Source organism: Zonotrichia leucophrys, chromosome 5 (assembly GCF_028769735.1).
Source record: "Zonotrichia leucophrys gambelii isolate GWCS_2022_RI chromosome 5, RI_Zleu_2.0, whole genome shotgun sequence".
NCBI lineage: Eukaryota > Metazoa > Chordata > Aves > Passeriformes > Passerellidae > Zonotrichia > Zonotrichia leucophrys.
In genome coordinates, this window is record NC_088175.1 from 16,771,151 (window position 1) to 16,794,375 (window position 23,225).

A 23,225-nucleotide genomic window follows, 5' to 3' on the forward strand; every position below is an offset into this window, starting at 1 on the left:
TCCTGAGAAATGAAGTTCTCACTGAAGCTTTTCATCCAGATGAGTATTTATATGTGATATTTTCCTATGTGATGCCCCTAGAGTTTAAGATATGCACAGGGCACCATTTCCCTGAATCAGGATATTTATAGGGTCCCTCTCCTCTAACTGGCTACCTACTACCTGCAGGAACTTTGTTTGCTATGAAATTTATCAAATCTAATTAAAATAGACCAACAGGTTTCAAAGTTACTGGAAAGGAATGGGAGGACACACCAAGTTTAGCACATGCACAACCCATAAGAACATATGCTTTCTTCCTTTAGGAAACCAGTCTCAAGGATACTTTCATGCTCTTTATGCAAGCTGATCTGGACTTGTGTAGCAGGTCCTGCTCTGAAGGATTCTGTTCTTGGTATCCCAGAGAGGGGAGAAACAATCTGGAATATCAGAGTCATTTTAGTCCAGCAGGCACAATCCCCACCTGGTTCCTGCAATTATATCACCCCCCCCCTCCCTTAGAAGAAGCTGACAATGCACAGAGACTGAAGATAATCAGCTAAATGCTTATCTCTCCAAGGTGGTAAATACGTCTCTCGAGTACAGCAGGGAGTCAGACCTGATTTTTATTTGAAGCTAGGGCTTGTATTCAGATAGGCATCATGGAAAGTACCACTTCCACTGGACCAGGGGTGAAGGAGAGAGGGGATAAAATCTGGAAAAGACTGTAGCAGCTTTCCCTCTTTTCAGAATAGAGGTGTTTATTCCTCTGGATGAGGAAGCGGAAGCTTCAACCTTGTGAAGACACTTCCCATCTTGTTTTTTACCAAGTCCATAGAGATTATTGTCTCTGACCTTTTCCTGTGGGGCTGTTGCATGTCCTCTTCCACAAAATCCTTATGTGTAGAGGACTCTCCCCTGAGCTTCTCTGTGTAGCCTGACCCTTTTTGTCCATGTAATCATGCATCTCAGCACTGGTTGTGCCCTCCTTCACCATCACTCAATGCTAATTTCCCTAATTCAAGAGCTCAGTGCTGCTGCCACCTGCCCACAGTACAGCTTTTCTCATCTGCTCCATGATCTCAAAGCTCTTCCAAAGCATAGGTCAGGATCATTAGACCCTGGAGGTTCAGAAGCAAGGCCAGTTTATAACAAAATGTGGGGAAACTGAAATAGAGGTAACGTGAGGTGGCATTCACACTTATGTGTAGAAATGCTACTTAGGGACATGGTTTAGTGGTGGATTTGGCTGTCCACTACAGCCAAGATTTAGGTTCAGATGTTAGGTTTATGCTTGGACTTGATGATCTTAGAGGTATTTTGCAACTTACATGATTTTATGAATCTATGAAGCCCAATGAAAGACTCTCCAAATATTCTTGTTGAACTATGTATAGAGAAGAAAAAGTGAGTCAGCCTAGAAGACATACAGTCTCTTTCTCCTCTGATGTTGAGAAGTCAGTATTTTACATTAACTTTTAGCTTCCTTGCAGGTGAATTTAAAAAACTCACTCTGTATTTACTGAGGAAGGCCAGAAGAATCAATAAAGGCCTTGGCTTTCTAGAGGTGATCATCTCACCAATCATTCCTCCTCTGTTCTGTGCTAAGGGCTTAGATAAGAAGATTTTGGTTTTGTTTTCTTTCTCCTTAATGGATTGGTTTCTTAATTAGGGTGGGGAAAGAATGACTGCAATTTTGCTGTGGCAAATTAAAACCAAAATGAGGTAGCAAAGAGCAGGATCTAAAGGGGAGGGGGGGCAATCAGAGACAGCTATTGATTTGGAAATGATTGAGTAGCCAAAAAAGAGCACAGAGCCTGGAAAGGAGACTCATCTTTCAAAGCACTGTTCGTGCTGAAAACAATCAGTGCAGGCTGAGGTGTTGGTTGATGCTAAAGCTTTGTTTAGATTTGTTTCCAGACAGAATTTAAATTTTGGAAAGACTCACTGGTTCATAATGGGATAACTTCTTAGACAAATTCAGGTATTATAAGAGCTAGGAATCATGAAATGGAACTGAAAAGAAGTAAACCTGAGTGGAGCATCAAGACATTTTTAGCAGTAGTGATAACAAAAAAAAGTTTGGAAATAGTTTCTTCCAAGGGCAGTGTCACTTCTCACCACGGCCTGGGCAGGGAGAGAAATGGAAAAAAAACAGACACTGAATATGAGACAAGCACTAAAATCTAACACACCCTCTCTACCAGGTGTTGAGTAGCATGCTCCATCTTTTCTAGAACATAGAGAATTGATTTGGCTTCATGTTATCTGGTCCCAGTGGCTGAGACCAAGCTGAGATACAGCTTTCTGCCACTCCAGTCAGCACATTTTCATTTTCACTGGCCTTTTCCCCCTTTTCAGACAACATTCCTCTAAGATTAGAGTCAGATGTTAGCCTGACCTTTCCTTAAATATAACCAGCACCTGGAAAGGCTGTCAAAGAACTGCACCAATCTTGTGATGACTGGTTTGAGTTTGTCAGCTTGTTCTCATTGCTATGACGAAACATGACTTGGGAGAATTGCTGATTGTCAGGTGTCTGTGACAGGTCAGGAAGATTTTAGCCACACTACTGCAAATAATCTGCAGCCATTCTAAACCCTGCTGAATGCTGCACACAAATAAGCCTCCTTTCAGTCCACGTAGCTGAAAACACACCTCAGGCCCCTTTAAAGCAAGGCTTTTGGTCCACCTTGTAGGAAAACTTCTATTCTTCACAATGACATTGCTCCATCAAATCCTCATCACAAGGCTGGTGAAAAATTGTCATCCCTTTTGCTTTTGGCATAGCATGGACCTTAGCATATCTTCTAGGAGGATCTGCTCCATGATCTTCCCAGGCATAAGGGAGAGCTCACCGGTTCTGTAGTGCCCAGACCTGACCTGTCAAATGTGAGTGTAGGGATATGGTTGCCTCCAAGCCCTTCCTGGCCCAGCAGTGTAATTATGCTCCAGGACAGATCTGTGTTTGCCTTGTTGTTTTGATGGTTCAGCATTTACCAGAGCTGAAAGTGGAACAAGTCTGCAGATAGGTCCTGGCTTGCACAGGAGTCTTAAGCACCCAAGCAAGTCTTGTACAGTTTTATTACTACCACGGTCAAATTCTCTAGCACTTCTTCCCTTGTCCTAGATAAAAATGATAATGAAGAAATTAAAGGAAAGAAGGATGCCAGCATAAAGAAGTGAAGATATGGAATGTTCTTTCTGTCCCTGTGGCCCCCTCAACTCTGCCTGCAGCTGCAAGCATCACTGCACACCATTCTGGAAAAGCAGAGGGGCTCAGTGCTGAAGCCTGCAATCTTTGGCTCCACAGATGTTTAATGCTTCCTTTCTCTGAATTTCACACTAGAAATGCTTTTTTTTCCTGTGCATGAAACCTACTGAGAAACCAGGGGTCCCATCTGGACAGTGACTGTGCAAGTACTTTGGGTTTTGATTCCATGAATATTATTTTCTGCAGCAGAAAAATGCAAGAGAAAGAAGCATTAGTCACACACATGCTTAATTGAGATCTAATAGCCAAGGTCAGTGCTTGGCCCAGAATAGATAGCAGAAGCCTCCTGTGATATATTTTTGTGATGAGAGGTTCATAGCACACAGACTGATCTATTATTGGGTTTCACTATGAAAAATTTAGCTATCTCCTGGAATATGCTCAAATCTATTTTGCATCATTTCCTTGCTTTTTCATTTAAAAATATCTTTCCAATGAGACCTCATGACCATGCAAATTATCAAGTCTGTTTTGTGTGGAAAGATTGCTGAACCTTCACTGAAGTGCAGCTATTTGTTCTTTTGCCAACCCTCTGCAAGATGACAACACCTGTTTGTCAGAGTCTAGAATGCTTTTCTGTGATTTAAACAAAAACCTTTACAGGGAAAAGATGAGTACTCAAGGGGGGATGCTGCAATGGGCACATCAGTGAGGAGAAACTCTGGACCTTTGCCTTGAGCTGTGTTTTGCATCTTTGCAATACACCAGTGTAGCAGAAGTGACACGACTTACTTGCTGGTCTGCAGCACTTCCCTGGTTTCCTGTGGTACTTCAGCTGACAGCACCAGCATTCCAGATGTTTCACATGGAGCTGTGCAGGATGCATCAGTGTTGCTCCCCAAACCAAGCATCTCCAAACATTTTTAGTTCACAAAGCCTTTCCTCCTTCAAGTTTTCCTCAGGGACCACAAAGTAACCATCTCCCCAAACCTCTGAGAAGACAGGAGAAATGTGCTTTATAATAGCCTCACAGATCACTTGGAACTAGAGAACTGATGAAAGAAATAAGGCTTCTGAAGATGAAAGGAGTAAGATCTCTGAAGATAAAATATAGAAGTCTTTGAGGAACACACCTTAGCATCTGTGGTACCTGAAAGATGCAGCTGTACTTTCTTTGCCAGGAAGACAGCATAGGACATGATTTGGTCCAAGTAAGAACAGAGAACATGTTCCATGTGGGCACTAAAAGCAAGTGTGAATATGCTAGGTGCAAAAAGGCCTTATGTTCTGGTGCACGTGTGTCTTTTGTCTGTCCTTGAACTCTTGCAGTTCCTGTTGCTGGTGAGCTCCAAGTTTCTGGTGGCACCAGGACTGGAGCTGTTCATTGTGATTCTCCCTGGAGCACCTCTTGCAGCACAGGTGTGATGTCCTCAACACACAGCTCTCTGCTCACATGCAGTTTGTGCCTAAGGGCTGGCAGCTGGCTCACACCTCGCTGCTCCTGAGGGCACTAAGTGGACACACAGGGCAAGAACCACACTGTGTCACAGTAATTGGAACCACAGCCCTTCTGTCTATGTACTGCAGTAGGCAGTGACCAGTGCAGGAGGTACCCAGACCTCTTCTACTACCTCTTCTACTGAAATGTGCAGAAACCACTCCATATCCTGGTGTTTACCATTCTCCCAGTCTGGAGACAGGGCAGCATGGTCCTCACCCTCTCCGAAAAGAGGGAGAGAGAGTTTGGGGGCTTTAGAGCCACGCACAAATATTATTGCCTGGAAGCCTGGCTTCTGTCAGGGAGAGGAGCGCAGTCACCATGGCAATTCTTCGCCTCATTCACCTGCCAAGTGACCCCGTGTGGTTACTTGTAGCCATTCCCACAGCTACACAGCACATCCCAGCTGGGCAGCACCACTGCCCATAGATAATACACAATGTGGATGTGCTCAGCAATTCTCACTGCTTCAGCTCTCTCCCCCTCATGTCACCTATGCCTCTCGATAACCACCCCGTCCCTGCTCCCACAGCTATAGGTCCCCCTACTGCACAGACATAAGATGTGCAGGAGCTCTCTGGGAGCACAAGATCAGCACATGCTCAGCCAGGCACCAAAAGATGCACCAAAAAATGCACCCACCCTGTCTCCCCCAGCCTTGCCACCACACAGCTCTTGTACAATTAATTCTTAGATGCATTTTGTTTTCATGCTGTGGCATGAACAAGGAATAAATAATTCATCTCTGTCCCATTCATTTTCCTCTGTTTCTGTCTCAGGAAAAAAAAAGTCTCAGAGAAGCAGATCTGTAAGAAGAAGCCTGAATGCCTCTCTGCAGAGCCAGCTTATGGGAAGCTGGTGATCCGGTCATTTGGTATTCCTGACTGGACCCTGCTGCTCCCATTTCTTGGCAAGTAACTACAGGACATCAATCTTAGTATTATTTCTCCTCAAAGCACCCTGTGGGTCCCTGCAGGATCTCCAGGAGGCAAGCAGAAACTCCTCAGCCATACACACATGGCAGCTCCAGCTAACAGGGTCTGTGGGAGTCAGCAGGCACAGACTTGGGTGAAGCCTCCCTCCAGTTCCCATATTACATGGTGCAGGTGTCCTTTTCTGCCTTGTGCAGTGGTGAGTTTTAACCAGCATAGCAAAGGCAGGCAGTCAGGGGTGGCCCATGACTGAGGGTAGCAGTCACCTGAGTCTGTCAGGGCTGCTAACAAACCAAGACCCATTTGTTACTGCTACACGGCTTGTGTGCTCTATTCATGTGCCCAACAAAATGCTATGAGAAGTGCTTCAGGCAAAACTTTTCCCTGAGAGAGCTAGCAGGGCTGCCTGCCATATCCTTTTGAACCTTTATTCTTCTTTGTAAATCTTTCAAGCTTGCTGACTTCAGCTCTCTGAGGTCCCCTACCCTTCCTAAAAGCACCTCAATGCCACCACCCTCAAGCCTGAATGCCCTGAGTATGATCCAGCTAACACAACCAGACGTGTGTATGTGTGAGGAGAAATATAAAACGAGATTTCCTCACCTGACTGCCCATCATCTCTGGACAAGACATCTCCAGTTCTCTCAGGACTGCTCAGGGTTGCACATCTCATCCTCCCCTACCTGCAGGAAGTGACAATTCACTTTCCCACCCTTGCTCCCCTCTCACCCCATCATCGCTGCCTGCGCACTTGGCTGTGGCTGAGCTCACATGCCTCCGAAGGCACTGGCCCTGTTTTCAGCCCTGCAGAGGAGGTGTGACCCGGGCAGATCCGTGGTGCTTGCAAAGCCCACAGCCAACACAGCTGGGGCTGCTCCAGCCCAGAGAAAGCACCTAATGCCTGAGCACACACTTCCCTCTTATGGCCGTGCCCGGCACAGCAACCACGCAGCCAGCGCCTTCACTGGAGATGTGACTTTCCTATGAATATTTATGAATTTCCTATGAATTTATAGCTATGAAACATTCCCCATGGTTTCCTCTCACACTTGTTGGACACAGACATGTCTCCCCTGCAGTCGAGGTTCAAGCACAGAGGGAGCTTTGTAGCCCTGGCTGCTGCTGCTGAGCAACACACTGTGAGCAGTGAGTGCTCAGTCCTGCCTGCAGCATCACACTGTCTCTGATCGAAGGCCAAGTATCAGTCCCTGGTCCTGGGGCAGGTTTTCCCTCTTGGTAGTGCACAGCCTCTAACATTTTTCATCTCCTCAGGTTAAGTATGGCTTTTACTTCCTTTGACTTTGAAGGGAAAGTTTTTAACTACCCAGTTATGAGTAGTTAAGGACTCTGTTAAATTTCTCCCTTGTCCCATTTCACTGTAGGGCAAAGTCTCTATCTGTGTCCTATCTGTAATAATGTGCTTGCCAAAAGGAGAGACAGCAGCCTTCTGTTTTCCTGCATTGACCTTTTTCTCTGAACTGAACTACAGCTTCTTTTTGTGCTCCCATCACCCCTAATATTAGCTTTTGTAATTCAAAAGCAGTTTGCTGCACAGATGCAGTAGTTCCCCCTTATGTCTAATCTATGGCCACCTTCCTCCAGCTACCAAGTCAGTTCAGTTCACAAGCTTGAAGAAAATTTTCCATGGGATAATTTTCTGTTGGATGAGTTGAACTGACTCTCTCTGCAAGTAGAAAGTTGAGCACTAAAAAAAAAAAAAAAAAGGCTCATCCATCTTCTTCCTTCCTTCACTTATTTTTTCCTAGAGAGGTAGGAAATAAAAACGTGCAAAACTGTGCTTGTTACTAGGTGGCAAAGTGCTCGTTCCTTCCTCCCCAAGCTAAGGTTTGCACTAGGAAAGGTGGCAAATTGCTCCTTTCTTCCTCCCCAAGCTAAGGTTTTCTCACTGCTCAAGTACTAGAGCCTTGTCCTCACTGTCTCCCTTCTCTACAGTATGCTGTCTTCTCATGTGCCACCTTTGTAATAGCATCAGTACAAGATGAAATGAAAACTATCAACAAAGACATTTTCAAGGGAACACCACTTTTAGTTCTGTTGTTCTCCCAGGAAGAGGTGAATAAGGAAGAACCTGTCCAGTCTCCTGCAGTACTAACAGCACTGTCAGAAGCAGCAGCAGTCATGTTGCCCTTGAAGTCAGTCACAGCAGTTTGATCATGCTCTGCTGGACTCTGGGCTCTTTACCAGAGTTTCTCAGAGCACTCCGCAGCCACTGATAAAGTGAGACTACATCTGCTCTGAACCTGTTTGCCAGGGTTCTGATGGAAAGAGGGTAACTTCCATAGACCCAAGAAAGTACTTAAGCACCTAAAGAGTAGTTAGAAATTAAAATACTATGGGCCTTGAGGTCTGAGGATGTAGTTATATTGGTATTCAGTGTTTTTGCTGATATAGCTGATGGTGCTCAGTAAAGTTCTGCTCAAAAAAGAGCCTCATTCTGCTGACATAAGCTGCCTGCACACAAGGAGGGCTTCACTGCTACAACTCTGCTGCTACAGCGATATCACAGGCATTTACATGTAAATTAGGGCTTTGTTTGTACCGCACAGATGCAGCCTTTCACTTATCCTGGATGGGGAGGGGGGGCAGGGACAGTAATGGCCTCACTACTCTCATTTCATGGACTAAGAAAGCAAGGCACAAACAAAATGAACTCACTAGTTCAATATCACCCAACATGGGTATCAAAAAAGGCAGAGATCCTGATCATAGTTTACAACCGTGGGACTGCTTTACTGCAGAGAGGGGAGACGAGTGAGTCATCACTTGGCTATAGAAGCCTCACCATTGGTGAGGTCAAATTCCCGATGTGTTTGTGTTTGAGAGCGAGGCATTAAGGATGAATGCACCAGGGAGCCCTGATCCCTGGGCATGGAGGCCTGTTTAGATGCACCATCAGAAACTAACCTAAGACCTAAAGTTTCTAGTACACTGCTCCTCCACTCACCAACCTGAGTGGAAACAGGCATGAGTAACAAACAATGTCCATGGAGGATGGACATGAAAACTGAAGCAGCACAGGTGATTAATTACACATCAGAGGAACCAAATATGAGATCAGAAGCTACAGAGGTTACCTTGCTTCCAGCTGGTGCCCCAAGTAAACATGCACTGATTGCTTCTCCGTTCTGCCAGCACTCCTGTACCTTGACATCAGACCCTGTCAGGCCATATTTCCATTTACAAAAGGCAACATAAGCCAAGAATGATGAAATAACGGATCACATTTCAGCCATTCATTCCCAAACATGCCTGTCCATTCCCAAATGCTGCTGTACTAAACTATGTATCTGACATTGATACAAGGTGAATTGCATGGTAGGACCAAACTAATGATTTTTTTTCTGGCAAGGTTAACTTGTATCAGCTTCTCTCTGTGGCAAGTAGAAGGTTCCTGGAGCCACAGCTTTTGTTGAACCAATAGTGCAAGTAAGCAACCTAAAAAGATACAAAACCATAGAGTTACTGGGTGATGGCACAAACAAAGATCAAAAATTCAGGCTCCAGAAAAAGCTGGTGGTGTAATGAGTCAGTGTCATGTGTAAAGGGGAGATTTCCTCAACCCTTAGTGTAGAGAGATTTACTTGACCCTCAGTGTTTATTTGTCTGTCAACAGCCCAGGGAGCCAAGATCCTTGTGCCTGAGCAATCTGCCAGAGCCCTGTTATGGGGACCCTCCATTGAGCAGTCCTGCTGGATCATAGGGTGGTTCCACTGACTTAGTCAGGGACACCCACCAACAGCATAAGGGAGACCACCCAGTGGGTTGTTCTCTTCACTTTTGAGTACAATATCTGCTGCTGGCAACTTTCAGTGCCCACAAAGGACTCCCACAGTTTATGGAATAATGCTTTATTAATATAAAACTGTGACAGGCAAAAGTTTGATGAGTGCTGGTGATAGTATCTGACTGCAAAAACATATTCAATGCAATGCACAGACAAGCTCTAATCCCCAGTAAAATTCAGCATGCATAGAGTTCGATTCTTGCCCAACAGGTGTCTCCACAGGGGAGAAGACAGGTTCAGCCTATCAACTGATAGTTATGATGGAGTCTTCCTCAACTTTTCCCTCATTCTCAACTTACTTCTATACTACTTCTCTACATTTAGGTGGAGCTTGGGTGACTGCTTTGTTACTGTGATCTTTGTTACTGATTGGTGTAAAATTCTCTCACTTTGTTTTTAAACATACAGTCAAAAATACAGAGCACGTGCCCAATGAGAGGTGGTTGCACTTTGGGATGGAGGTGTGTGTTTATGTCACAGTTAGGCTAAAATTAACCAAGTTCATCCAAGGAGCAGGATTTCACCACAGGTGCTGGCTCAGCAGCAGGACTCCTGTCTCCCTTGGCTGACAGGTTTTATGCAGTTTCTCAGCTGCAAAGTGCAATCGAGTTCCCCTCCCTGCAAGGATTTCAACAGAGCCCAGATGAGGTGTCTCCACTCCACCCTCTGCTTCATCCCCCTTAGCAGGTGCTGTGGTTGCTGACTGTGGGTGTGGGGAATCATCGTGGAATAGGTTTTGAGCACACCAACCACATTCCACCCAGGGAGCAGCAACTGTGGTTTACTCTATAAAATTTCTGTACTGTTATAACCTCTATTAGGCTGTGAATATAACCTCTCCATTTCCTCTGATATTACCCCCAGCCATCTTTGCACAGCTTGGTGAAATGCAGTGAAAGTGGATGGATGTTACTGGTCTTAAGCTGGCTACAAGATACAGCCTGGTTCCACTGCAGAGAAACAGCCATCTCCATTCCAAAACACTGCACAAGTCACTGCCCAAAGGAGGATCAAATATCCAGAAAATTGAACCCACAAGGGTGGGATGGGAACAGATATGACAGTTTCTAAGTAAGTGCTGTTTTGTACAGAAGTCTTGGGGACAGGGAACATAAGTAAAAGCAGGTAAAGCATAGGAGGCTCCAAACAAAGCTAGGACAATCTTGGTAGTGAGCCCTGAGTACAGCCTAGAGAAAACCAGCTCTTTGGAATGGTCTGAAGGAAGGTCTGGTGGTGCATACTCCCTTCTTCCCTGCCTCTGGATGCACTTCAGTGCAAGAAATGCTTGTCAGGCCTCAGCCTTGAGGAACAGCACCTGGGCTCAGCTCCTCTTGAGCTTATCAGAAACTCTGTCTGCTCCTAGGAACTATCTAATCAGCTCCTGTTTTTCAACAAACAGCTTTGGAAACTTACTCTTCTTGTCTGAATAACAGCCCAGGTGAATTTTTTCTTTGAAAGCTTGATAGCAGAAGCAACTGGAATTGCAGCCAGGATGGAAAATTACAATGGCTAAAGCCAACTCTCCTCTGACCCTACAAAGTGCAGTCCTAAGTGAGACCCTTGGAGCTCTCCAGGGCTGCAGTGGGCTGTGAGCAGCAATCTTGCTTTGAGTAGGATCTCTCTCAGAGCTCACAAACATTCAAGTCTGCTGCCCAATTGCTCCTTCCGGAACCTGCCCTTCTGCTGTCTCCAAAGTTCAGAACTCACTGCTCTGATCCAATGCCTGGTGTTCAGGGCTTCCTGGTGCATTCATTCCTAACGCCTCCATGCCAAACTCAAACATGAACATGCCAGGAATTTGACCTCAAATAATGATGAAGCTTCTATGAGCCAAGTGATGACTCATTTGTACCCCACCTCTACAGCAAAGAACAGCCCCACGGTTGTAAACTATGATCAGGATCTCTGCCTTTTTTGACACTCATTTTGGGTGATATTGATGTTGTTCAGTTGGCAGAGTAAGGCAGTTTGCTCTGCCTGCTCACTGGAATAGTATCCTTGAGACTTAAAATGTAATTTAAAACTGGAATTTGCTCTTCAGATTTCTTTTGGTTTCCCTATTTTGCAACTTCCTAGTCCAGAGGCACAAGCTGCAGCCACCTGTGTACACAGGTGTCTTGTGCAGTGCACAGAGCCATATCAGAGTTGCCTGCAGGTGTGATTCCAGGAGCTCTGTGGGGTTTGTTTGGTCCTGCCTGTGGCAGTAGCTGTGTCCTGGGATGGCAGCCTTGTCTCCATGGATATCCTGGACTCTTCTGTCACTGCAGCCCCAGTGTGAGCATGTCCCCTGCACTGTGCTGGAAGGGACAGATGCCCCTAAAACACCAAGCTGTGCTGGCCCCATGCTCAGGGCAGGGTGAGATCCCTCTGTGCAGGGGAGCACTGCAGCTGCTGTGTAGGACTGTACAGTCCTGCATGAACTGACCAGTAGGTCCTTTAATGCTATTTACACTTCCAAACCAAAACAGAAACCATCACATCCTAAGGGTTCATGTTAGCTAGGTTCAAGGACAGATGAAGCAACCAGTCTGTAGGTACCTACATGTGAGAAGGGTTTGTGCTTTAACAGATAGCACAGCAGTGAGATTCTGTGCCTGGCAGGTGAAGAAGTTTATCTTCTCTAGAAGTAAGGCATCAGCAGGTGAAACTCGTCCCTGTGCAGGTGGGCAGGCAGGGAGTGGGGGTGCTGCCCTACACATGCCCTGTGAGTGCAGACTGATGGACCATCTGCACCCCATGGCAAAACTGGTCAGTACAATTCAATCTGTTCTGCTCAAAGGGAGAGGAGGCAGGAGGAGAATGCTTATAGCCAACTATGGCAACAGGGGAAAAATACTGCAGGAAGTCTACAGTATGGGGTCTCCTAATACACTTCTCTTTCTTACTTATTTTTAAGTTGTATTTATTAGTTTCCTCATAGATTACTTCAACTCTGTGAAAGCCTTCCCCTGCTCATCCAGAAATAAATCACCTGTGCCTCTTCCCCACCAGTGCCCTCACTGCACTACACCAAAGCCAATCCACTTGCACAAGTATCCAGTGCTAAGCAGGGGTGTTTGCTGCTTTCATCCCAAGGTCCTTCCCAGTAACACCAGTCTCCCCGTGGTCCCAGCCTGCAAGACAAGAGATGGAACACAGCCCAGCCCATCTGAGCTGGTGGCTCTCTCCAACTACATGTCAAAACCAGGTGAAGAAAGCTTACTGCTGAGGCAAGGGCATACCTGCTTCAGGGGTAGTCCTGTTGTTATCATGTTTCTAGAGTCCCATACCTTCTGGGTGGTTTTCTCACAAGCAGCTCTTCACAGCAGCATTGTTCCTACTTCTTCATCAGGGCTCCTCCAAGGCTCTCCCTAACTGGCCAGCCCACCCCCTTTTATTCCAGTTATCTTCATTAGCTACAGCTGCTGCCCAATTAAGGACATCACAGCTGCAGCCCATTTAGAACAACTAGGATCGGGGCAAGGCCACTTATACAATACATATATTTTACTATGGCTCAAAGGCCACCTATACAATACATATATTTTACTATGGCTCAAAGGCCACCTATACAATACATACTAAGATTCAATGGCCACCTATATAGTCCAGATATGGGATACAGAGACAGAAGAAAAGGAACAAGGTCAAACTCCCACCCTGCACTCCTTACCGCTGAGGCTGTGTTTGCACCCTCATTATAAAAAGCCCTCTTGTCCAAAGGGGACATGGTGACATGAAGCAGACTGGACAGGCACTGCTGCCTACAAATAGGCTGAAACCAGGCTGTGAAGCTTTCCTGTCTTCCTGAGGGAAGAAAAATTACTGTCTTTCACAGAAGCTAATTCACTTGTTAGGCACTGCATGTTCATACCAAATTTGCAATAAGATCCATGACAAAGTTTCCAAGATGTGACTATAATACATAAAAATAACTATCAATAGTACCAAATCAGAGAGAAAAGGATGAGACTATTCTCTCGAATTCATATGCTAGAACCTGATAACTCTTCATTTTGTTTCTCCCCTGCTGCTAAGTGAATAGAAAAACCACAGCCCTTCCCTCTAAATTACACTGGAGAAATCAAAGGTCACACTCTTCCATCTTTTCAGTGTGATTCAACATGTCAGGCTGTTTACTTTCTGCCAATTAACACTCCTGCAGCTCGGGAACCGCCCCCTACTCCCTCACCAGGATGCACGCAGGTATTTGTTTAATTAATAATGCACAAATACAGACACTCTGTGGTTTCCTTCTGGCCTCCTCTGCCTGATGCTTGGTCACTCAAACTGCAGTGGAGCTGGTAACACGCACTCCCTAACTAAGTATATTTATTTAGTTTAGCATTTAGTTTACCTGGTCTTTGAACGAAGTACCCCTTTTCAAACCCTGTCAGAAAACACGTTTGTATATAAACCTAGTACGGTCTATAAACCGAGCTGTGGGCAGAGCGAACAGCTCCAGCTGCCGGGGGCGATACAGCTCGGCAGGGCGGGCAGGCTCTCGCCATTCTTCAGCCCGTGTGTAAATCCTGCCGGAATGAAGCTCTGCCCGCGGCTGCTCCGCAGGGTGCCCCGCAAGGGCCCTCGGTGTCCAGCCAAGGCACATCTCTCCCGAGCCGCGGCAAAGGCGTTACAGTAACTACGTCTGATCCCCAAACGCTCTCTGGAGCTCTCACCCGGGGCTGTCCGTCGGGTGGTTCCATGAGGACGCAGCCCAAGGCATCCTGGGAAGCCCTGCAGGTGGCGGAGGAACAGCTTCGTTCATCAGCTCCCTCAGCACGAACCAGCGAGGGGCTGCCCGCGGCCTCACCCACCCCGGCCTCTCCCTGCTCCAGCCACCAGCGTGCCCGAGCCAGGGCTGCCGGTTATCCCGGCGGGGATGGTGACGGTGACGGCAGAACCAACCCGCACCGCGCCGGCCCTGGCCCACGGGACCGCGCTCATGGGCGCTCTGGAGCGGAACGAGGAGAACAGGTCCCAGCGGCCCCACCAGCGCCATGTGCCTCGCGCCCCTTCCCTGTCCGCACCCGCGCGCGCCCATTGGCTGCCGCCTCAGCCCCGCCCCACTCCTCCCTCCGCCATTGGACGGACCCTTCTCTCTCGCGTCCCTCCCTGGGGCTCGCGCTGTGATTGGCTAGCTATTCCCCTCCCCTTGGCGCCCCGTCCTATCCCTGCCAAGTGATTGGGCAATGCTCACCCTCTGTCTCCACCTCCCCACGGGCGTTCCGCTTCGCCATTGGGGAGCCCCTCCCTTCTCCGTGCTCCCCTCCCACCAGGGTGCCGCGCCGGCTCCCATTGGGCCCCGGCCGTCCGCCTCGCACGCGCGTCGGCGCGGCCAGGCGGGGCCCGTCCCCTCGCGTGACGCCCGCGCCGCCGATTGGGGCAGCGCGGGCCGCGCTTCCGGTGCGGCGCGGCCCGGCCGGGCGGGGGCGGCGGAGCGGGCGCGGCGGGGCCGGCGCGATGGAGCGGCCCGAGCGGCCCCGCGCCAACGGCTGCGGCGCCCACGGCGCGCTCCGCAACGGCTTCGTGCGCGGCCCGCCCGGCACCCAGGTGAGCGCGGGGCACGGGCGGCGCTGGGGCGGGCGGGGGGCGCGGCGGCGGGGCTCCGGGAGGCACCGCGGTGTGGCTGTGAGGGGTGTCGGCAGAGCCCAGCGGTTTGTGTCGTCAGCCCTCGCCTGGGGAGGGAGGGCAGCGCCCGGGGGATGCTCGCTCACCGCACTGGTGGCGGCGTGGGAAATGACTGTCCCTCGGGTCACGGCTGTAACTTCACTGCCCGGCTTTTACCGGTGCCAGAGCTTTGAAGTTAAACCTCGCTGTAGCGCAGTAGGAGTGTGGTTTAGAAGAGAAGGTTTCAGCAGTCCTTCGCCCTCTTTCGCTGTTCCGGGTGCGACGCGGGGGCTGTGGGCGCAGGTAGCCCTGAGCAGACACTTCCCCTAGAGCAGGGCTGGGGGCTGGTGCAGCGCTTCCCATCCGGCTGTACCACAGCCTGCCATGCAAGTGTGTGTTTGTGCCTGCAGACTTGAGTTGTTTCTGTGCAAAACACTCCAGTTTTGTGTTACAGTGTAAAGAACTTAAAAGGTTGTCATGAATTCAGCCCCAGCAGAAGGTTGTGTTTCCTTGAACGCCTCAAGCTGCTGGAGAAAAGCCTTCCTCTGTCATCATCTCTCCTGCTGCTTCTGTTTTTCAGTCCTCTGCTGTCCCTTCTGTTTTCTCAGTGTAGGCTTGTGCACTCACTGTGTGAGCTGGATTGAGAACTGATGCAGGGTAAAACGAGACTTTTCCCCTGAGTTATCTTTAACTGAGGATACTTAGTGTGTTTCTTTGGATGGATGGATGCTCACAGTCATGCCCGGGCCCTTGAGAGATACAGCCCAGTACTGGAAGTGCACAAATGGAGGGAGGTACAGGACCTTCAACTGGCAGCAGCGTCTGCTTGTGCTGGTTTGGGGAGCTGTGGCTTTGCTAGTCTTGCCTTGCAAACACCCAGCCCTGCTGGCTATAAAGTCTTACATGTAAATCTTTGTAATAAGACAAAGTGTGGTGCTGGAAAGTGTTGTTCTGTGAAAGTTTTTCCCCACCCTGTGCTTTCTAAAGAAGAACGTCTGAATGCAGTTATATACTTCTACTTCAGAGGAACACAAAGTGAGGTAGGGAAGCGTTTTCCTCAAGGGCTTTGTTTACCTGTGTATCTGGAAAACATGGCTGATGCAGCATGTGAACGGGAAAAAAACTTAGACTTCAAACTGAGAAAGCTGTAAAAACCTTGCTGGTTTATGAGATGTTCTATTCACTTAGTAGCTTGCACATGATACTGTGCTCAGATATGTTTTGGAGACCTGAGGCATTTGAGATAACTATTTCTAAAGTGGGTCAGGGTTCACTGGAGAAGTGGTCATGAGAAATCTTACCAAAAATCCAGAGTATAGCAGCAGTGTGAGTTATAAGAGTGTAGGAAAGTTTGATATCTTTCTGGCAGCTGCTTGCTGGTCAAACAGATTTATAATTAGGAGTATTACATTTTTTCTCCATAATTTTATGTGGGCTAGCTTTATGCTAACTTTCAAAGTGAGGGTCTGCATGTTAGAACTGGACTGGAAGAAGCAATTGCTTAGGGGAGCTAATTATGTCCATCTTTCTTAGATAGCATCCGTGGTGGTAAGCTGCCAAAAGATGTGTTTGCTGATATATCAGAGATTCTGATATCACTGGCTACTTGGTTGGTCTTTTGCCTTTTCGGTTTTGTTTTTCGGGCATTTCTACAGAAGAAGGGAAACATGTGAATGCTCACTTTGTGTTGGATATATTTGCTGTGTATGTATATACTACATACTTACCACATAGAGTACTTGAAAATCTGCAACTGTAAGCAAGTACCAAAAACAAGGCAGCTTACACAAAAGAATGTGATTGTTACTTAGTAGGAAAAAAAACAAACAGAAAAGTAAGGATGAGGAAAATAACTTTTCAAGAAGGCCTTTCAAGGGTTTTGTGCAAGAAATAATAGGTAAAATTAGATCTAGATGAAATGATAGGAAGAGGAGGGGAAAGGAAAACCATCAGTTTAAAGAAATGTTGCAGTCATTGACAATTTATCTGGAAAACCATGGAGCTTCTGAGGGGAGAGTTTAGAGACAGGGTGGTGCATTACTGTGTCCCCCAGTAGGGCTTGATAGTGCAGGAAAGCTTTACCCACTTTGGCCTGTGTGAAAAAAAGGAGTCCTGTTCTACCTAGGATGTTTCTGCTCAGGTTATCTATGTAAGTTGGAGGGTTTTTTAATTATTGATTTGTTTGTTTATGTTGTTTTGGGGGTTTTATCCTAAAGAAAATAAAGCTTAAATTCAGATGTTTCCCTATGATACTTCCTTCTCTAAGGGTGGTATTTGACACAGAGTAGGTTCTTTACTCCAGCATGCACAGAAGAGGGTGAAATTGTTTACTTAATTTTCAGAGAGGTTGTATTTGTCTCCTCCTGAACTGCTAAACCTCTTTGGTAAGAGGAGAGGAGAAACTTGCTGCCTACTAAAACTGTGCAGTAACAGACTCTGGCTACCTTGGAGATTAATGAAGTATCATCAGTGACTGGGAAAGTGACCATTTGAAGTTAGGGTTCGAGCATAGTAAAAATATTCTGCTGAAGTACTAAGATAAATAACAGCTCTTGGCTTTCCTGTGATATCTTGTGTTCAAATTACTTGGCTCCTGCTTGAAGGTGATCTGTTTAGAGATTGTTGCATTCACTGAATTTCAATCTCATTAAGAACACCTTAATTACTTAAAGAACACCTTAATGGTTGAAGAACCATATAGAAATTTAAAATTGTGTAATGTTGGAGAAAAGTGACTTTTTTTCTGACTGTATACAGTTAAGGGAGTTAATGGTTAGAAAGTATAGTAATTTATGGATGGACTTAAAATTGATGGAGAACTCTGGTGTAATACTGCAGTATGTAAGATAAAAGCCTGACATCTCAAAGGGTATTGTAATGATGTGAGGAGTTGAACATAGACAGGAGAAAGAGAATAAATCTTAGTAAGAGAGATGTGAAGTTACCTCTTCAAGTTGTGCATTATGCTGCTTTCTATGCCCTTCTGCTGTTTTGGGGAGAGTGTTGAGTTCAATATAAAAATGGTGTTTAGGAGCTATCAAGACACTTGTGGGAATAATAAATGGGGGAAAATTGCTTTTTCTTTCTGCAGTGCAATTTTAAACTGGAACGTATTTCTCCATTGGAATGTTTTGCAAATGACTAATGGTTTTCCAATGCTGCATCTGAAAAGATTTTTCTTGCTTAGAGTAGGGAGATTGGGACATCTTTAATGGGAGAAGATGCTCTTATTTTCCAAGATAATTTATTTGAATCCACCTCTTATTGTTACCAAATTCTTAGTAATGTGTTTTTGTTTTTTTTACTCCTTAATTGAGCTTCTCACATTAGAATGGTTCTGTTATGCTTCTAGAAGTTGTACTTAAAGAAGAAGTAGTCTCAACCTAAAAAAAAAATAATTGGAATATAGGTTTTAGATATCAAGTTCTTAATTTCTGTTGTATGCAGTATCTCTGAGTGTGTTAGATAGGAGCTGGAATTATATAAACAAATTTTAATTTCCCTGGTGTTTCTAGAAGGTTTTCAAACACCATCCTATAGCAACTTCCAGATAACATACATGCCTTTGTAAACAATGCCTTGTACTGCTTCCTCAGGAAGACAAGGAATAGTTTGGTTGATAAAAGTGGGAGGACTGTGGGATTTGCATTCCTTTAAGACAAGTCCTGAATTCTAGCAGCTATTAAAATGGCCTGCATAGATATTTCTTTCCTGGAAGTTTTGGTGTGGATATACAGGAAACAGTTTGTGTAGTCTTGTGATTTGTGATTGCTCTTCTTAAATAGCACAAACTGCTTAAAGGTTCATCTTGTGGGACTGCTGCAGGATGCAGGGGAACAATGGCTTCATCCTGATTTCTAAGATGCTTTTGCTGGAATTCAGGTTAGTGTAGTTTCTTTTGGAGTGCACACTTAAGATGACTGCAGCAGATACCGCAAGTTCTGCTTGCTACAAGTGGTTTAGTGACGTGAATCATGTTTCAGATGAAAGTTAGGATAAGATAGACAACTACCCTATCCACTGGTGTAAAAAGGAATTGGAGTCCAGAATTGTGAGGTTTTTTCACATCTGTGTGCAAATTTAAAATTTAGGTATTTCTGATGGGAAAAAAAAAATCCTGAGAATCTAACTCTCATTAACAACTTCTTGAAGAAGTGGTTGTTACCCCTTACTCAGCATTTGGGAGATGGCATCTTGCAAATGGTATCCAGTTTTGAGCTTCTCAGAAAGATCCTGATATAACCACATCAATCTGTGAATCCAGTGGAGGGTCCCCAAGAAATGGAGAGGCTGTGAGAGCTGGGTTTGCTCAACCTTAGGAAGAGAGAAGGCTTAACTAGCTGGCTGCAGGATATAGAGGAAATGGGGCCAGACTCTTGGAAGCATGTGGCAATAGTAGGAGAAGCAACACATGTCATTTGGAGGAATAGGAAATTGTGATTGCACGTAAGGAAAATAATTCTTCACACAAGGGTGGTAAAGTACTGGAGGAAGTAGCCCAAAGAGGTTGTGGAATCTCCATCCATGAAGGAGTTCAGGAAGTTCACGACGGTTGGACGTGGTCCTTGGCAGCCTGCTATCATTAGCCCTGCTTTGAGCTGGGGCTTGGACACAATGGAGGTCCCTTCCAACCTTCCAGAGGTGAGCTCATGGACTGCAGGGCAGTTTGTCCAGCTTTGGACATCAGCATTAATCCCCAAACCCCTGTGAGGATGTGTGCCTTAGGGCTTAGAGCAGGTACTCTGAGGCCTACATCAGACCTGAGGAAAGGAATTTCTGCTTTCCAACTCTTGCGTGGTTTGATCATTGACTGTATTTATTGTGTCAGTAACGTAAAAGTGAAGTGAGAAGAAAGTTGTGTGATCTAGAAAAGACTGCAGCCTTGTTCACATATTTTCAGTGACAAAACTCTGTTTTTGAAAAAGTGTACCTGTGCACAACGATCTTTTTCTACTACCAAATTCAGTTATAAAAGACTGTAAGCCTTTGTGGAAGGAACAGCTACTCAGCATTTTCCCTGGCTAAATGAATATTTGAGGTCATCATGTTAAATTAGTAGGTGTAGTGCCAGTGTTGTGCTTGTTGAGAATCTGTGTGTCTGTGCTGGTACGAAAACAAATGCCTGTGATAGCTGCTGTTATTATGGGCTTCTCTTAAATTTCAATATGTGCCACTGAAAAATTAGTTTGGTTGAAGTGTTAAAATCTGTTGATTGTATTTGGACTGCCAGTTCAAATTCAGCTGGTGATAAGCCTTAAATGCCCTTCAGAAATTGTTATAGATGTATACAAGTTAATTTATTTTTACTATACTTACTTGAGTGTATACAAGTTAATTTATTTTTACTATACTTACTTGAATGATATGTTGTATTTTTCTGTGTTAATTGTACAACAAAAACATTTTTTTTCTAAATTTCATGTGTTCAATTTGTTGGGGGGACAAAAGCTTTATTTATCTATTGACATCAGTTTCACTAGGTGGAATGTAAACTATTGGCCCATCTTCAGTGAGGTTTCCGGTTTTGTGTTTTGCCATCATTAAGAAATGAATCCTAGAAAAAGAACTGTTTTTAATTCAAAAGTATAGTTTTGAAGAATACTTAGGGTTGAAAAGTTTAGGAAGTAATGGGGTTTAATGTCCATAAAAATGAGAGCAGATTCTAGAATATGTCAGGAAATGCTTTCAGAGGTGTCTGAGAGCCTGGAGATTGACTTGTTGGGGAAGCACTGCAGACCTGGTCTGTCTTTGGAAATCTTTATTGTAAATCATATTTAGTATTTGGTGTGCCTGAAATCTACTAAACATAATAGATAAAATTACATGTGAGGTTCAAGGTAATTTAAGGTAAAGAATTTAAAAATTCTTCTAATTTAAAATTTTTTTTAAATTAAATATTTTCTTAGATTAAAAAAATTAAGAAAAATAGTATATTCTCAGTATAATTCAAATTGTCACCAATATGTAGCTGGCAAAAAGCACCAAGTTTTATTGCATCCTTTACTTGCTAATGGAGGGCAGGGGAGAACCCAAGCCCAAACAACTTTTAAATGTTACGAAGATTTACACTGTTTTTGTGGATGTGGTAAGTGCATCTTAAACAAGGACTGTCAAATTTGTAGTGACTAACTAACTGTGAATAAAAATATTTGATAATACCTGTCAAGAAAAACAAATCTTTAATTAAAAATATACTCTTAAAGTCTGTTATATAAAACAAGTTTATCTCCTGTGGGTTTTTTTTTTTTAAAGCTTAAAATGTGATTCAAACTGGTTAATTCTTACTTTAGCTATGCAACAATCTGAGATTGAAAATCTAAGCAAAGCAGTGCAAGGAAAAGGGCTAGAGGTAACAGTAAAATTACCACAGGATATCTAACATTTTAGAGCAGCTCCTTTCATGGAATTCTCACTGTTGTGATTTCTGTAGTGCTGATTTCCTCAATCCTTTGTGATGAATGTGGCCACTTTTGCATATAGAGGCACTCTCATGGATGTGGTCTTTCACAGTGTGTTTCTAAAAATAGAAGCAGCAAACCTGTTAGTAAAATCTCTGCAGTATGTGTGGTATGTGGCAGTGAGAAGCTACTAAATTTTAATAATAATTTAGCAAAGTTGTGTTCCAGCATAAATAATCTTTTTAATGTGTTTACATTAAGTCTGCCAGGTTCATGTGAATTTGTTCTTCCCGTCAGCATGAAATGAAGTGGCCTCTCTAATACAGGGTGCTGGTCCTTTCCTGGGGCAGCAGCAGTCAGCAGTTACCCTGCACTGCTCTCCTACTTGTGCAGCATGTATTGCACTTGTAGCATCTGCTCTCCCTAAAGTACAAGCTTGCCATGCTAGGTGTGTACCCAGAGTCCTTGGTAAATCCTGTGTGTTGTCTACAGTAGCATCTGCAAATGTTCCTGTGTTTGTGCACAGCTTTTGTCTTCTCCCCCACAAAGGATACAGAGTGTCCAAAGCAGGGCTGCAGAGATGGTGAAAGGATCTAGAAGGAAAGCTTTGTGAAGGGTCACTGAGATCACTTGGTCTGTTCAGCCTGGAGAAGTGGAGGCTGAGGGCACACCTCATTGCAGTTACAACATCCTCAACAGGAGAAGAGGAGGGGCAGGCGCTGATCTCTTCATTCTAGTCATCAGTGACAGGACCCAGAGGAAGGGCATGAAGGTGTTCTGGGTGTTGTGAGGTTTAGGTGGGATATTAGGAAAATGTTCTTTACCTGGGAACAGTGACCCAGGGAAGTGGTCACAGCACCAAGCCTGGCAGAGTTCAAGAAGCTCTTGGAGAGCTCCCTCAAATAGGTGGTGTGACTCTTGGAGTTGTGCTGTGCAGGGCCAGGAGTCGGACTTGATGGTCCTTGTGGGTCCAACTCAGTCAATTCTGTGATTATCATCAGACTCTCATGTGTTCTGCTTAGACCAGTGTAGTCCTTTCTAGCAGTAGCTGTGTGATGCTGCTGCAGCTCAGTAACTGCTACAGTACTGTTTCATGTGCTTTGTTTTGCCAAGAGTTTGGCCCAACACAGGCATTACCTGTGGCTGGTTCTTTGCTGCCTTCTGTAAGCAGCTGAGTTGTGCTCTCTGATTCTTGTGCAGCTGAACTCCTTAATGTGATGGTGCTCTTCTGCATACAGGTACTCTGCACAGTACAGGAAAGAGAGTTGTAGGTGAGCATACACATCATTCTTCTGATCCATGTGTTTAAGTGAACTCTGACTGTTCTTCGTGCTTGGATATGCTGTGTATTCTACTTCAAAGGTCATGGCTCACTTTATGATCGTAAAGCATGTTGAAATCATAAAAGTCTTAATCTTCCACACCTTTTTTCTCTTCCCGATGAAAGGAAATTAGGCACTGAACTGTAGCCACCTTCTTTCTTGGTCTCTGGAACTGAAATTGCTGTTCTTTTGCAGCAGCTTTGGAGCTTGCAGCATGTAAACCTTCATTTGAAGGCTTACATGCTTGCAAAACAAATAGGCTTGTATTTAATGTGACTACAAATGTCTCTTCTGTAGTCAAATTCTAGAGATTTTTTACGGTCATATGCTTCATGAGGAGTTTGTGAAATTGCATTCAGTCTTTAATTTTTTTTGATTCAGCTAGGATAACACAAGCTGCTCAGCTGATATTGTAGCTGACACGCAAATTTAAGCATGTATTAATACTAGTGGAAGAAAAATGAGAGGTGAAATTGATTGGAGTATGG

The 23,225-nt window shown here is 45.1% G+C and overlaps 1 protein-coding gene across 1 annotated transcript in view; it reads left to right on the forward strand.

The window, feature by feature from the left end:
- The first annotated feature begins 14,830 nt into the window (after nt 1-14,830).
- SPTLC2 (serine palmitoyltransferase long chain base subunit 2) overlaps nt 14,831-23,225 on the forward strand; it is a 72,115-nt gene continuing 63,720 nt past the window's right edge. Inside the window, exon 1 of the mRNA XM_064714193.1 lies at nt 14,831-14,960. Coding sequence (XP_064570263.1) covers nt 14,871-14,960 — 90 coding nt within the window. The 5' untranslated portion in view covers nt 14,831-14,870. The remainder of the gene's footprint in view (nt 14,961-23,225) is intronic.